Here is a 15808-nt window from a genome sequence, read left to right as displayed (position 1 = left end):
CTTAGATCTCCAGAACTTATAACTTAAAGTTTGTATACTGTGACCAGTCTCTTACTATTTCCCCTACTCCTAGATTCTGGCAGTCATCATTCTACTGTTTCTGTGAGTTTAATGGTTTTAGATTCTGCATGAAAGTGCTATCATACAATATTTTTCATTCTCTGTCTAACTTAATCCACTTAATATTGATGTCCTGAAGGTATACCTATGTTGCCACATATGGAAGGATTTTCTTCTTTTTTATGGCTGAATATTCCATTGTGTGTATATATCAATCTATATACATGCAACATATGCTTTATACAGTCAACTGTTGACAGACACATTGTTTCCATATCTTGGCTATTGTGAATAGTGTTGCAATGAACATGAGCAGGCAGAGAAGTGAAATTGCTAGATATAGTAATTTATTTTTAAATTTTTGAGGAATTTCTATACCATTTTCCATCATGACTGCCTCAATTTACTTTCCCTCCAACAGTGTACTAGAGGTCCCTTTTCTCCAACCCTCACCAGCACTTGTTATCTCTTTGGTTTTTGATAATAACCATTCTAACAGATATAAATTGATGTCTCATTGTACCTTTAATTTGTATTAATATTTCCCTATCCCCAGGTGGCGCTAGTGGTAAAGAACCTGCCTGCCAAATCAGGAGAAGTAAGAGACATGGGTTCTATCCCTTAGTCAGGAATATCCCCTAGAGAAGGAAATGGCAAGGCACTCCAGTATTCTTGTCTGGAGAATCCCATGGACGGAGGAGTCTGGCGGGTTACAGTCCATAGGGTGAAAAAAGTCAGACATGACTGAAGGGACTTAGCACACACATTGATTAGTGACGTTGAGTGTTGAGCACCTTTTCATGACTTGCTGCTATTTGCATGTCGTCTTTAGAGAAACATCTGTTCACATTCTCTGCACATTTTTACACCAGATTGTTATTCAGTTGTTGAGTTCCTTATATACTTTTATATATACTTGTAGTAAAGCCTTATCAGATACATGACTTCCAAATATTTTCTCCAATTAGATAGTTTGGCTTTACATTTTGTTGATTGCTTTTGTTGTTGTTTTTGCTATGCATAAACTTTTTAGTTTGATGCAGTCCCACTTATTTTTGCTTTTGTTGCTTCTGCTTTCAGTGTCATATCTATAAAGTCATTACCAAAACCAGTGTCAAGGAACCTACAATCTTCAATGTTTCTTCTAGGAATATTGTGGTTCTGGTCTTATGTTTAAGTCCTTAATCCTTTTTGAGTTCATTTTTGTGAGTAGTATAGGATAGGGGTGTGATTTCTTTCTTTTGCATGTGAATATCATTATTTCCCCATCTTAATTTACTGATCAATTATCCTTTTCTTATTGAATATTCTCATCTTCCTTATTAAATATTAGTTAAACTTACATGTGGTTTTATTTCTGGACTCTTGATTCTGCTCCACTGGTCTATATGTCTGTTTTCATGCCAGTAGCATAGTTTTAATTGCTATGGCTTCTAAACAAATGTTTCATTATTTATCTATTTTCCAAAAAGTATGTATTATTTTATATATGTCTATTGTTTTCTATTCTAATGATGATAAAACTATTATAATTAGAAAAATAAAATTATTTCCATTTTGAAAGGTAATTATTGAATAGGGTTTCTCTCTTTAAGCTGGGTTTCAGTGCATTCTTGCAAATAATTTTAAAATGGAGATGTATCATTTCAAATGTAACTAGATTATGAAAGTTTGGTTAATTTTTATCTCTTCATTGTTTATATTCTGGTGTTAAAATGTTTATGCTTAATTATTTACAGAAACCTCAAATACTATTATAAACTTAGTCTAAATCTCCTTCCAACTAGCACTGTTTTGTCCCAAAACCATAAAAATAAAGGAGGTAAAAAATGCTCTAGCTTTTCATGTCCTCGGGTTTCTCTCAATCTCTTCAAACCATAAAGTATCTTTTGAAATTTTTGACTTCAAAGATTAAGACTGCTCAAGTTATAGTCACACTATACAGATGAGGTGAAGCTTTTCTTTTACTGTCATTACTGTTTTAAGTCATGCTGAACTAAAAAAATGACTTAAAAATCAAGGCTTTTTTTTTCCTTTTAAACTACCAAGCTGATATATAGATTTAGATGAGAGCATTTTATGGTGACCGTAGGTATGTGCATTTATCTGTGCGCGTGCATGTGTATGTGTTCTAGGGTAGTGAACACGTATATGTGCTTTGTGAGTATATAAATACATACCTTATGCTGTATGTCTGTGTATCCAAGTCTTGTAATGAATATGTATGTGTGCTTGTGTGTATCTCGTGTGTGGTATACTAAGAAAGAATGTCTAAAAATGCAGTATCTACAATTTAAAATTAAACAATATTTAAGTTTACCCACTTGCAGATAAAACCGTGGGTAATAAAATGGTCTCAACTGCATGTGGGCAGCCATTGCAGGCTCAGTGTAAACATCAGAAACACTTCTGAGATCAAGTTTATAAGATAATTACATTTCTAAGAACACTGGATCCAATGTACCATGAGACCGAAGCCCAAATTTTGATAAACGGATTTCATGCAAAATTTTTCACTCTAAGATGTTAAAAATGAAAAATAAAATGTTTAATTTTATTCTACAGCACCTCAAAGCTGCTTTCTTCAAACTTTTCATTTCTTCCTCAAACTGTTAAGTCAACCGTAACTCTACAGAACAATAAAATATGTTCACGGTTTTAAAAGTGGCTAAATGTCCAAGAGATATAATGCTGAAAGCTGAAGAAGGTGTTAGATTTTAGGTTATTATTATTAATCTTCTCTTGGTTGTTTGAAAATTTTAGAAGTCTTAAAGAAATAAGAAATAATTGCATAAATTTTTCCTATCTTGCTTTTTTTAGCTAGTTTCTTTCTGCATTTTCTTTTCCCATTTGTTTTTTATTCAGGTTTACAAAATGCAAAAGAAAGGACTTGAAAAATGATTAAATGAGTCAAAGAAGGTTTTTTTCTGATTCTTTTATTTTTTCTTCAGGTTTTACTTTCATGGGTAAGTCTTATTTTTGAAAGCTAGTAGTACTATTGTTTTATTTTCAATTTGTTTTTTCCAAAAACAAAATTTTCAAACAGTGTACTAAAAATTTTTTCAAGAACAAAAATTTCAAACAGTGTACAAAGAATTTCAAAGTGAGAGAACATGAGAGTATAACTCTGACTTAGAGAAATATTTATGCTAGTGTTGAAAAATATTCTATTTTACTTCCCTGGATAATCTACTTTGTCTGGGGCATGTAGAAAAACAGATATAGTAATATGGGATAAAAACCTTAGGTATTACATAAAAAAAGAACAAGCTTTCTGTCAGGAATCAGAAATATGTAAAACCAAGGAAACAATCTAGGCTCAATAAAAGGATAAATCTCATTCAATGTGGATATGCATATTTTGATAAATAATAAGATTTTATATTTCTTGATTCTATAAGGAACAAAATAATATATAAGAACTTAAATTCACTCAAAACAAGAATTTCATGTTGCAATCATGTTGAAATAGGTCTATTTTCTCTGGAAAATATATTTAAGGATTCAAGAGAACTAAAGTGTGAATTCCTCACAAATTATAAGTTGTATTTTATAAAAATTGCTAACCTAAGCTGCCTTAAACCCTTTCTGGAACAAGGTGGGATACAAATAAATAATTAACTGACCAAATAACCTGGTAAATTTAAGTCATGTTAACTTAAGGCTGGACTCAAGATTGCTGGGAGAAATATCAATAACCTCAGATATGCAGATGACACCACCCTTATGGCAGAAAGTGAAGGGAACTAAAAAGCCTCTTGATGAAAGTGAAAGAGGAGAGTGAAAAAGTTGGCCTAAAGCTTAATATTCAGAAAACTAAGATCATGGCATCTGGTCCCATCACTTCATGGGAAATAGATGGGGAGACGGTGGAAACAGTGTCAGACTTTATTTTTTGGGTGACTGCAGCCATGAAATTAAAAGACGCTTACTCCTTGGAAGGAAAGTGATGACCAACCTAGACAGCATATTAAAAAGCAGGGAGACATTACTTTGCCAACAAAGGTCCATCTGGTTAAGGCTATGGTTTTTCCAGTGGTCATGTATGGATGTGAGAGTTGGACTGTGAAGAAAGTTGAGCACCGAAAAATTGATGCTTTTGAACTGTGGTGTTGGAGAAGACTCTTGAGAGTCCCTTGGACTGCAAGGAGATCCAACCAGTCCATCCTGAAGGAGATCAGTCCTGGGTGTTCATTGGAAGGACTGAAGCTGAAGTTGAAATTCCAATACTCTGGCCACCTCATGCAAAGAGTTGACTCATTGGAAAAAACCCTGATGCTGGGAGTGGTTCGGGGCAGGGGGAGAAGGGGACGACAGAGGATGAGATGGTTGGATGGCATCACCGACTCGATGGGCGTGAGTTTGAGTAAACTCTGGGAGTTGGTGATGGACAGGGAGGCCTGGCGTGCTGCATTGCATGGGGTTTCAAAGAGTCGGACACGACAGCGATTGAACTGAACTTTAAGAGTTAACCTTTTTTTTAATGTGCCCTGTACTATTCATTAGGATGCTTAATGAAGTTAATCATTATGTATGTATACCCTTGTGATTGTTCTGATGTTGAGATCAAAGAAGCAAGAAGACTTCCTAACAGAAAAATAAGGAATGAAATTTTTAAAAAGGACTGATCTATCATGACCATAATAAGAATATGCATCTATTAGCAGATCATTTGATTTTGAAGTATTTTTATTTTATATTTATCATAAGTAAATCAGTACTATATTCATAGTATGTCACCTATAGGATGTAGAAGAAAATATTACTAAGAAGAAAAATAGGGAAGAATTAAGTATTAATCATTAGAATATCAAAGTATAAGATGGGAGTGGCTTAATTATGTACTCAAAAAAAACACTATTTGCTTCCGTATGACAAAAAAATGATGGAAAAAATAATATGCAGTAAAATAAATGAAAAAAAAGAAAACTCCATGACTATAAAAACAAATTTATGAAATTAACTTTCTTCTTGAATGGCAAACTTTTAGAAGAGCATTGTTACATATTTCAAAAGAAAATGTCCTTTTTTCCCCCACCACCTCTAAATGGCAAATATTTTGCTTTTCTATGTCACCAAATTCACTGAAACAAAAAGTAAACAGAAAATTTAAAAGTGGATTTCCACAAATTGATTGAATTTGAGGAAGCACCTGGGATGCCTATTAAATATTTAGATTCCCAGGTTCCACTTACACCTGTTGACTCTAAATCTCTACAGGAAGTTCTTAAGATTAGGCAAGATTTGAGAACATGAAATACATAATGAAAACATGCAATATGTTATAAAAGTCACCTTTCTGATTGTTTTATACCAACCTTTTTTAAGTGTTGAGAAAAAAAGGACAATCCTGACCTATCATTTTTAATCGTTTTATACAATGTGGAATATAAAACGATGCTTAAAGTTTCAGGTTTTCCTGCCTGGGTACTGTACTTACTGCAGTTTTCAGCTTTCCTGTTGTCCCGAATCACCACCCGTTGGCTGACTGTGCTGAAGAGTGTTGTCCAGTTAATGGTATGGTAATAGCACAGATTGCTGTTGTCAGTGATGTAGATGTTCCCCGCACTGATTTCTTTCAAGGACTGGAATTGCAGAGAAGTGATGCCCTGCTGCTTGAGGATCAGCAAGGAAAGACCACTAAAGAGAGGGGAGGGGAGAAAGTGAAACGACAGTAATTGTTTTCTGGCCATGACATGCATGCCTCAAATGAAATAAGGTTGTCATATCTTACTCCACAAACAATGTTAATAGAGCATAAAAAAGATTAAATAAATAAACCTGTAATCCGAACATTATTTCTTTAGAATGCTATACACTAACACTTTCAAAAGTAATCATTTGACCCCCACCCCTCAAAAAAGCCCATCTTTTAGAAACATGAATATCAGTGATATCTCTATTTCTGTCTACATATGTACCACTGACATATCTACTCACTGCCTTTCTCAATCTTAAATTCATCAAGAACGAAATCTTGGATTAAGAATAAATAATTAAATACATGTTGATAGGGCGATTGTTCACCTATCCAAAATAAGGTATTAATTCTACTCTATTAAATAAAGTTAGACACACTTTCAGAGGGTACATATCACAGAGAATGACTATGGATATTTAGCTTTAATTTATACCTCAGAAACCAAAATATAATTATAATAGTTGAAATATATATACAGATAGAAGATGTCAAAAATTAAAGGGAAGAATAAAATTAAACTAAAATTAAAAACAAATACTCAGAAGGCTTGGATAAATTAGAAAGTATCTCTAAAAGTTAAGTAACCACTATACTGTGGAAACAAATTATCATTTCAAGGATGCTGTTTTCATTTCAACATGGTCAACTTTGTAATTAAATTCTTTCTTCATTCTCTAAAGAATAACTGTTTCCCAAATCTCAATCAACTTACGAACATTATTTTATATTTTAGAGATCAAAGCTGTCCCCTTTTGCTTCCTTATAAATCTAAATTTGCTTTACTTTTAATACTCGGATTTTTTTTCATGTATTATATATATATATATATGTAAATGCAAGATGAAATATAATACACATTTATATAATGTGTGTGTGTACCAAACTGGGAAGTAATTCGCCCTCTCAATTCTTTTTTTTTTTTTTCCCTCTCAATTCTTTCTTCCCATCATGACCACCCCTAACTGTTGATTACAACATGAGCATAACAATGCCTTAACTTAGATTTATAATATTTTATTCAATGGATAGTAAAAATTGGTTTCACACAGCACTATCCTTTTTTGTTACATTTACATTTTAGAACGTCTTGCAGATATACCTATTTTAATTCAATAGACTTTCTGTGAACTATAATTACAGAGTATTTGATGACAGTATTGATTTCTGACATCTTTCAGATTTAGGTAGAAAAATTAAATCTAAGTCACCTGATATAAATCAACTTTTAACTGTTCATAAATAATAATTTCATGCAGATGAATTCTAAAGTAAAATAAAAGCAGTGGCTTAATAAATAAAACATATTTATTATATGAATAAAAATACTGACATTAGAACTTTAGAACAACAAAAACTTCTGAGCCCTGATTTTCTGTCCATTATTAAGCAGCACTGCATGTAGGGTGGAGAACCAATTTCTAAAACATCAGTGCTATGACGCTTTGTCCAAATGATAGATTCAGATACCAAATGAGAACTTCCTGGTAAAACAGCATTTATATACCATATATCGATGCCACTACCAAGTTACTCAACTCTATCTTTTAATTATGATAACATGTGATTGAAAAGAAGTTACTGTTTTATGTTTCGCATCATGTACTCCATACCTGTCAAACATTAATATTACTTTAATATTACATATATACCTACCTATAGAGTACTCTTCCACCAATGGTTACCAAGTTAGAAAAAACACTGAAGTCGGTCATGTTTGGAGGCCATGACTGTATGTTCAAGAAACCTACAAACCATAGGTGTAACAAAAATTCAGAATGTCATTGTCTTAGTAACAGTGTTTAATACTAATTATTCTGGAGATATGATGAAAATGGAAGGCAAGAAAAGGACAAAAAATATTCCTATTTTTGAACCATTCTATCTCATGTTTTTTCTTTCAAGATTCAATGTCTTACCTATAGTTTCTGGACTGCAATTCTCAATAGATAATGAATGTCAAAATAATGAACATGAAGAATGAATGTTTTTCAGACATACAGAATCATATCATTGTATAGTATAAAGATTTAAATGATTCTTAATTGGATTCATCCTTCTAAAAGGAAAGATATTTAGTCTAACTAGATACAAAGAAAAATATTGCTTCAATTTCCCTAAAATCTTTTGCCATCTTCTCTGTATATTTACGACATCAGCTGTCTGTCTTGCATCCTGAAATTTATGTTTATACCTAACCCTCCTCACTTGATTTTATATTCTTTGATAGCAAGCTCATTCCTAATTCATGTCTACAGTCCCCATATCAACCACTCTGACAGTGCTGAAAACATCAGGTCCTCAATAAACATGTGCTAAATGAATCCTACATGTTACTCATTTTCAACAGTACTTGTGAAAACTAAATAGGAAAAAAAAATGGGTTCAAAAACCCACTGACATTTTCAAAAACAGTAACATCAAAATTTCAAGGGTATTTTATTTTTCTAGTTCCACAGTTTTCAAAATGTGCACAAATGCTAAGGAATTAAGATATTCATCATTTTAAATAATGCTTTTTTTAAAACTAGAATTTGCTTTGAAAATTCCAATACTATGTAATATTTTCAGCAAAACACTAAACTTCCCATAGTTCATAGCACAACAAACTCACACAAAAAATTACCTGTTATCTCTCGGACTGTCCGAAAGACATTCAATTTTTCTGGGTCTATGGCTTCAATTGCATTGTAAGGGTCCCTAGAAAATCAAGAAAAAAAATGAAGTCAAATTTAAAATTAGAGAAAGGAGTGAAAAATATGAGAAATGTGACAGCAATTATTCCATTCAAATTGAACTCTAATTAGCAATGAGAAGGTTGTTGTTTAGTCCCTAAACTGTGTCCAACTCTTTTGTGACACCATGGACTGTAGCCCACCAGGCTCCTCCATCCATGGGATTTCCAAGGCAAGAATAGTGGAGTGAGTTGCCATTTCTTTCTCCAGGGGAACTTCTTGACCCAGGGATTGAACCCCTTTTTCCTGCATTGGCAGGTGGATTCTTTACCACTGAGTGACCAGCGAAGTCCAATAGGAAGTTTAGGAATGTTTTATCCAGACTTTTCTATGCAAGATGTGGAAGGGGATCAAAATGCACTTTGAGGACACTTTTATGACACAATATAAATTATTGATTGAAGGCTATTCTAGATCCAGAGGAATGGTTAAATTTTACTCTCCTGAAGAAATCTCCACATATCGCAATTTCATTTATTAACCATTTTATTTTGCCTTTAAAAGTCTATTATAAACTGGGAAAATATACTCTGCAAATAAACTATGTTATGTTGAGAATAACTAACTTTTGGGCTTCTCAAAGCATACTAAAGTGCTAACAGAACTTGCAATTTCATAAGAAGGATAAAAACAAATACAGAATATAAACATTTTTTCCTGTATCTTCACATTGATTATGAGTGCAATCTTGCTCCTATCTGATTTATTTATGCTTACGTTCATAAGACAGGAACTATTAGCTTCCATCTATATGAATCATACTAACATTTGAAAATAAAATTTACCATAAATTTAATAATACTCAAAAGGTGTTGTGCATTTTGAAGATTTTTTAAAATACCACCTCTTAATGCACACATATATATATATTTAAATAAATGTTATTGATAAATAATTGCCTTGTATTTCCAAAATAAATGTAAAATACTTTTAATATTAAATAGTTGATGGATTTCTTTTAGAAGTTTTTATCAGGATAATATTTTTCATTTAAACATGTTCATCATGCATACTTAAATATTAAGCCAAATATAAACATAACATCCAACATTTCTCAGTAATTCAAGCACTACCTTCATATTTTCTTAAGCAACATATAGTAAATTTTTTAGGTTTTATTACTTTAAAAGGTACTACCCTGTGTTATTCTGGTCAAGTAAAAACCTCATACTAACACATAAAAAAATTAAATTCCATATATTGGTCATTCCTTCAAGAAAGATCAAACTTCTAAAATCAACTAATGAGGCTTTTTAGAAGTTTGTATCCATCTTTAGCAATCAGCTGATTTTTATCCTTGCTGTGGATATCTGTTGTTTTAGCAGTATCTGAGAACCCTCTTTTTCATGTGGGAATACAACCTAGGATACATGATCCATTGGAGTCTATCAGTCAAGGTGTTCTGCAATCCCCTGACAAATACATAGGTCTGTCTTCCAAAAATTTGAGTCTGAATCCATTGGCTTTGATTTATCCAGTCATTAGAGCCTTTGAAAATTCAGTATTAGTTCAGCAACCTTGATCTCTGAAACTGCCTTGTACTGATTCTCTTAGCTTGGTTCATAAACATGTTCATTCATACTGTGAACAATCCCATATCTTTTAAAAGAAAAAACAAACAAAACTTTGCTTGACAAAATTACTACTTCCAACTAAAAAAATCAAGAAGTGTAATCTATATACTGTACTATTAGTTTAACATGGCATGTTATAAAAGGCTTGGAAACACTATAAATGAGTTTCTCTGTAGTTCACACATAAAGATTTTCCTTAAAGAGACATGCATTTCAAAAGCTTAAAATCTAATTCAAATATTCTGGCAAATTTGCTCTATTTGAAATTGAAGACATATGGAATGAACATGTATGCTTCTGGTGAATATGGGGCCACAAAATTAGGCCATTGTGTGGGAAAACTCTGTTGCTGTAATTTTCTAATATGCAAAGATTTCCATATGCAGGGAAATGCCAGCTCTGCAGTAGTAGAATGAGCTTCCTACATTTGTTCTTTGAGGTAAAGCAATATACAGAACGCTCGAGTAATATAATCAAATATTCTCGCTTTACTGAGAAGCACTCAAAGTTCAGGGCAAACATGCAATAACGGGGTCAGTCCAAACTTTTACTGAGAACACTTACATGTTGCCAGGGTTGAAATAAATTCTAGACTGTTAACACGAAACCCAGTGGACCACAGAAATTTTATATACTTAATTTTAGAGATTCAGGACTCCCATAAAATAAGTTGACAGAATCCCACTTACCGACTTCAAAGTAACCTTAGGGAGTTCCATCAAGTCACTTGAAATCCATAGTACTTTAAAATTGAGAACTTTCCTAGCTAAATGTAGGGTCATGAAAAAGAACACTGTGTCCACTCTGTGAGTGTGTCTGGTGACCCAGTAAAGCTCAGAATAAAGGGAGAGAAACGTATTTTCACAGTTCCATTGAAATCACGTTATTTTCCCCACCAAACTCATAATCTGTTTCCCATTATCTATCATCGTTACAGTCTATCATCTAAGCACTTTCTTATTAGCGTCAGATTGTGACACAGCATGGGTATGCTTATTTGGTGACCATTTTATTGCTCACCAAATTGGTGAGCATTGTTAGACATGACAAAACATGAAAGGAAATCCTATGATAACCCTGAACACTGAATTTTGCCTGCAGTTCCCATTCTAAATAAGAAAATAAGAGTGTCTACTTTATTTCTAGCCAGGCTGGTATTGTGTTATAAAGTGAATATTTCCTTGAACTCTTTCATCATTAACATTTTAATTGACAACTTCACAGTAAATTTATTTTTAGCAAAAATTTGATTTTGAAATGTATAATCTCATTTGATTACAGATTTTTCCTTTCCATTACTTTAAAGAAATATCCTAGCTATTTTAATCAAATGATACAACTTATCAAAACCTAGTTAGTAGAAGACTGAGGATAATGAGAATTAAGTGGAATAAAGCATTTTGTTAATTTATTAAAAGCTTTCTGTTTATAATACCTCATATTATTCACTTTCAAAATCTCTCTGTCTATACACACACACAATGCATACATGATTACACATGTGCCTATACATAAGTATCTGAGATCTATTCAATTAACTTTATATTAATACCTTCCTAAGATGAAAGCAAAAGGTTTCAGAATATACGTTTCATGTTGACATGAGACTAGAAAGGAGGAACATATCATCTTTCATATATATATATATTTGTCCTGAAAATACCTTATATATTATGGTTGAGACACAATAATATCAATTATAATGTTACATTTAATTGCTATAATTAAAGACAAATTGTAATCATCTGAGGTAAGAAGTATGATGTGTCATAAGGTAAGTATTGGCATAAAGATAAATTTGACTTTATTCAGTTTCCAATAGTCTATGAAATAATATCTGTTACACTATATGCTGTGCTGTAAACCAGATACTAGATATAGTCACCGAGATTTGCTTTTGAACTGCCTTTTTCTCTAAATGTTTTAAACTTTCTTTAATTCTGGGCAGGGGGCCTTAGTGTTTTGTTTTGTTTTAAGTTTTATTTTGCTATTTTCATTGTCTTTCTTCTCTTTCTCTTCTTTTTCTCCTTTTCCCATCTTTTTCTTTCTTTTTTATACCATTTATTAAGATTTACTCTATTCTAGGTATTGGACCAAACACTTAAAAATATATATACATATATTTGCTTTGAATCCCCACAACACCCAGAGTTCCTTATTTTTAATATAATTCTCAACTCCATATGGGAGGACTCTGAGTGTTTGACATGGAAACCACTCAGCTCAATGCAGATTGTCCATGGTAGACACTCAAACCAAACTCCAGTCCAGTTTGGATCAAGTTAATCAAGTAGAAAATTTGACTCTTATTTTTAAAAGAAACTTGGCTTACCTTTCTATTTCTAATTCATGTGAGCTGATTTTTGTCATTTTTCACTTAGTGTTCTCCTTGAAAGTCTGGATTAGTCTGATGTTTTATAACAATTCTGCTCACATTGTGAATGTATGGTCATCTGGGACATCCATCAAGAGGTTTCATTATAACTGAGATTGAGGGACACTACAGGATTTAGTAATAATCCCATGTCAAGTTAAATACCTTTCAAAGCAAAGGATTGCTTCATGTCTTGAACCACCTTAGAATGCTCTACCCAGTTTAGAGGCTCATGTGTACAAACTTCAGTGTGCATCATATTTTGTGTGTAAGTCTGTAGTAATGTGGCCTCTATTCATACAACAATATTCCAGTATTCATCTGTTCCTTTGCACTTTATTTCCCCATACTTCATGCACAGAGTGACTTCTAATCTTGCTTCCTATGAATCCAAACTTTTATGACAAAAAGTAGCTGATCATTTTCCTATCGATACATATTTTATTAAACATTACTTTTTGAAATTCTTCTTAAAATTACAATTATAATGACTTTATAAAACTATGTTTATAGGTAAAGTACATAATCTATGACTTTTATTTCAAAATTGAGAAGTATTAAAATGCTTAATATAAAAATGATGGATGTTGGGCCTGAGTGTAAAGAAAACCACTTGTCTAAAGCAATTCACCTCAGAAATGCAGATGACACCACCCTTATGGCAGAAAGTGAAGAAGAACTAAAAAGCCTCTTGATGAAAGTGAACGAGCAGAGTGAAAAAGTTGGCTTAAAGCTCAACATTCAGAAAACTAAGATCATGGCATCCAGTCCCATCACTTCATGGCAAATAGATGGGGAAACAGTGGAAACAGTGGCTGACTTTATTTGGGGGGGCTCCAAAATCACTGCAGATGGTGATTGCAGCCATGAAATTAAAAGATGCTTACTCCTTGGAAGGAAAGTTATGACCAACCTAGATGACATATTAAAAAGCAGAGACATTACTTTGCCAACAAAGGTCCATCTAGTCAAAGCTATGGTTTTTCCAATGGTCATGTATGGATATGAAAGTTGGACTATAAAGAAAGCTGAGCACAGAGAAATTGATGCTTTTGAACTGTGGTGCTGGAGAAGACTCTTAGAGAGTCCCTTGGACTGCAAGGAGATCCAACCAGTCCATCCTAAAGGAGATCAGTCCTGGGTGTTCTTTGGAAGGACTGATGTTGAAACTGAAACTCCAATACTTTGGCCACCTGATGCGAAGAGCTGCCTCATTGGAAAAGACCCTGATGCTGGGAAAGACTGAAGGCAGGAGAAGGGGATGACAGAGGATGAAATGGTTGTATGGCATCACCAACTACATGGACATGGGTTTGGGTGGACTCCGGGAGTTGGTGATGGACAGGGAGGCCTGGCGTGCTGCAGTTCATGGGGTCACAAAGAGTTGGACACGACTGAGTGACTGAACCAAACTGAAGTGAAAGCAATTCATGAGACTATGTTTTTAAATCTTTCCCCATGCATTTGGACTTGAGGTCCATTCATTTATTATTAATCTATCCATGTGGAAGCAGTCAGTGTGAATTGATGGGCTGTGTCTTCTTATTTCTCAGAAAACACTGTTAACATAATATGATCTTTCATGCACAGTGATATTTGGTTTTAAAAAATACCTAAAATATGGATATGTTGTTTTACTAAATGATATACATATGTTAAATTATATAGATGAACTTAGATATTGGCCCAGGCCTCTTACTCAATGGAACCAAGAAGGCAAATATAACAATGTAAATGGATATAGAGGGCCAGTGGGGACTATGGTGAATTCAATCGAATGTGTCCCATCTCAAAATGGCTAGTACCACCCAGCTCCAACAGATTGTTGCCATGCAAGAATAGAGTAATCATGTGCATATTTTTTAAAAGAGATTTTAAATCTGGACCTTATTTAAAAAATAAAAAGAAACCAAACACCAACAGCAGCAATAAGAAATACCTTCTGGTATTTCTGGCATAGATCTATACTAAAAGTTACATTTTAAAGTAAAGAAATGCTTTATGTACTAAGACCTAAAGTAATTTATTTGAATAGAGAGAAACATTTTGTTCTATTTCTATTGCTGTTCGTATTTGACATATTTATTCATAATGTGTTAAATTGTTTTGCTTCCAGAAGTGTTATATGTTTACAGTAGGTCTTTTGAATTGAAATATGTGAGTGATATTCTTTTTCTGTAGCCTGTGGCACTAATATTTAGGGATTAAGTAGTGATATAGACAAATAGATAAAATATAACATAAAAATATTGACATTTTCATTGCAATTGAAAGAATACAAATTTGGTCATTTTTCCCATTAAAACCAGCAGGTGGTTCTAGAATGAAGAAGCCTAGAAAATGTTACAATTTTTATTGCTAAAATGAAATCCACTTAATAGATTTCTCACAATAGTACTAAATTCTCAACTCTAAAACCTAAAAAGGTACAACAGAGCAAAGAAAATACCTGAAAGCTCAGAATCACAACCTATTGACTTTTTTGTGGAATACATTTTTAAAAAAATTAATTTATGTCGTCTTGAACTAATTGGGTTAGGGATTTGAATGAAATTTCCCACTTTACCCACTGATAACGTTTCCCTAAATACATCTACAAATGTGTCAAACTCACTAAATCTATGGATTTGAGGAGAATGTCCTGTAAATACATCTTAGCTTATATAAATCTTTATTTTCAAATCCAGGTAGTCACCAAACTTATAATCTGGATTATTCTTGCAAAATTTGGTTTATAATTACCACTGGTGAAATCTGACATTGATTTTGCTGGAAAAAAGCATTAATATATAATGGAGCCCTGTGTCTAAATGAATCAGACTGACAAAACTAAAAAATCTCTTAAACTCTGTGTATATTTTACAATAAAATTTTCTGTAAAAATGTAATACTGACCCATGAATACCAGTGACAAGGAAGATCAAATTCCCATTGATTTTGGTGCAGTTTATGAATTTGTCAATGTTACTAGAATCCACGGTCTGAGCTGACATCAACGATCCTGTGCCAATGCCATCACATGCTGTAGAAACAAGTTCAGGGAGTTGAGAAAAATTTTCTTTAGTCAATAAAATAATGCATTTTTATCATAGAATGACAGTACAAAATCAGTACCTTTTGGGCAAATGTCAGTGCAAGGTTTACACATTTTAATCCCATTTTCTTCCACTTCCATCTTGGAACTAGGACAAGCACGCACACAGGAACTGGAGTCAACTACAAAGTTATCTGATTAAAAAAAGAAAAGAAAAAGGTAAATTTAGCAATAATGTTGATGTTCAGCAACAGAATTTAAAACAAGATATTTTAGGGTTTGAACATTATTACCCTTTGAAAATGATAGTGTGCATGTTTCTTTCCCTAAAAC

At 32.9% G+C, this 15808-nt stretch overlaps 1 protein-coding gene across 2 annotated transcripts in view; it reads right to left on the bottom strand.

Moving 5' to 3' along the window:
• The window catches only part of ERBB4 (erb-b2 receptor tyrosine kinase 4), a 1213162-nt gene that overhangs the window by 298681 nt on the left and 898673 nt on the right, over positions 1 to 15808 (bottom strand). For both annotated transcript variants that reach the window (XM_065930645.1, XM_065930646.1), the window contains exons 8-12: positions 15556 to 15669; positions 15337 to 15463; positions 8385 to 8458; positions 7415 to 7505; positions 5501 to 5700 (exon numbers count right to left, since the gene is read on the bottom strand). In XM_065930645.1, the coding sequence (XP_065786717.1) occupies positions 5501 to 5700; positions 7415 to 7505; positions 8385 to 8458; positions 15337 to 15463; positions 15556 to 15669 (606 nt within the window). The remainder of the gene's footprint in view (positions 1 to 5500; positions 5701 to 7414; positions 7506 to 8384; positions 8459 to 15336; positions 15464 to 15555; positions 15670 to 15808) is intronic.

The sequence above is a fragment of the Muntiacus reevesi genome, chromosome 3, assembly GCF_963930625.1.
Source record: "Muntiacus reevesi chromosome 3, mMunRee1.1, whole genome shotgun sequence".
In the NCBI taxonomy this organism is placed as follows: Eukaryota; Metazoa; Chordata; class Mammalia; order Artiodactyla; family Cervidae; genus Muntiacus; species Muntiacus reevesi.
Note: the sequence above shows the minus strand (reverse complement) of the source record. Positions and strands in the feature narration are given on the sequence as shown.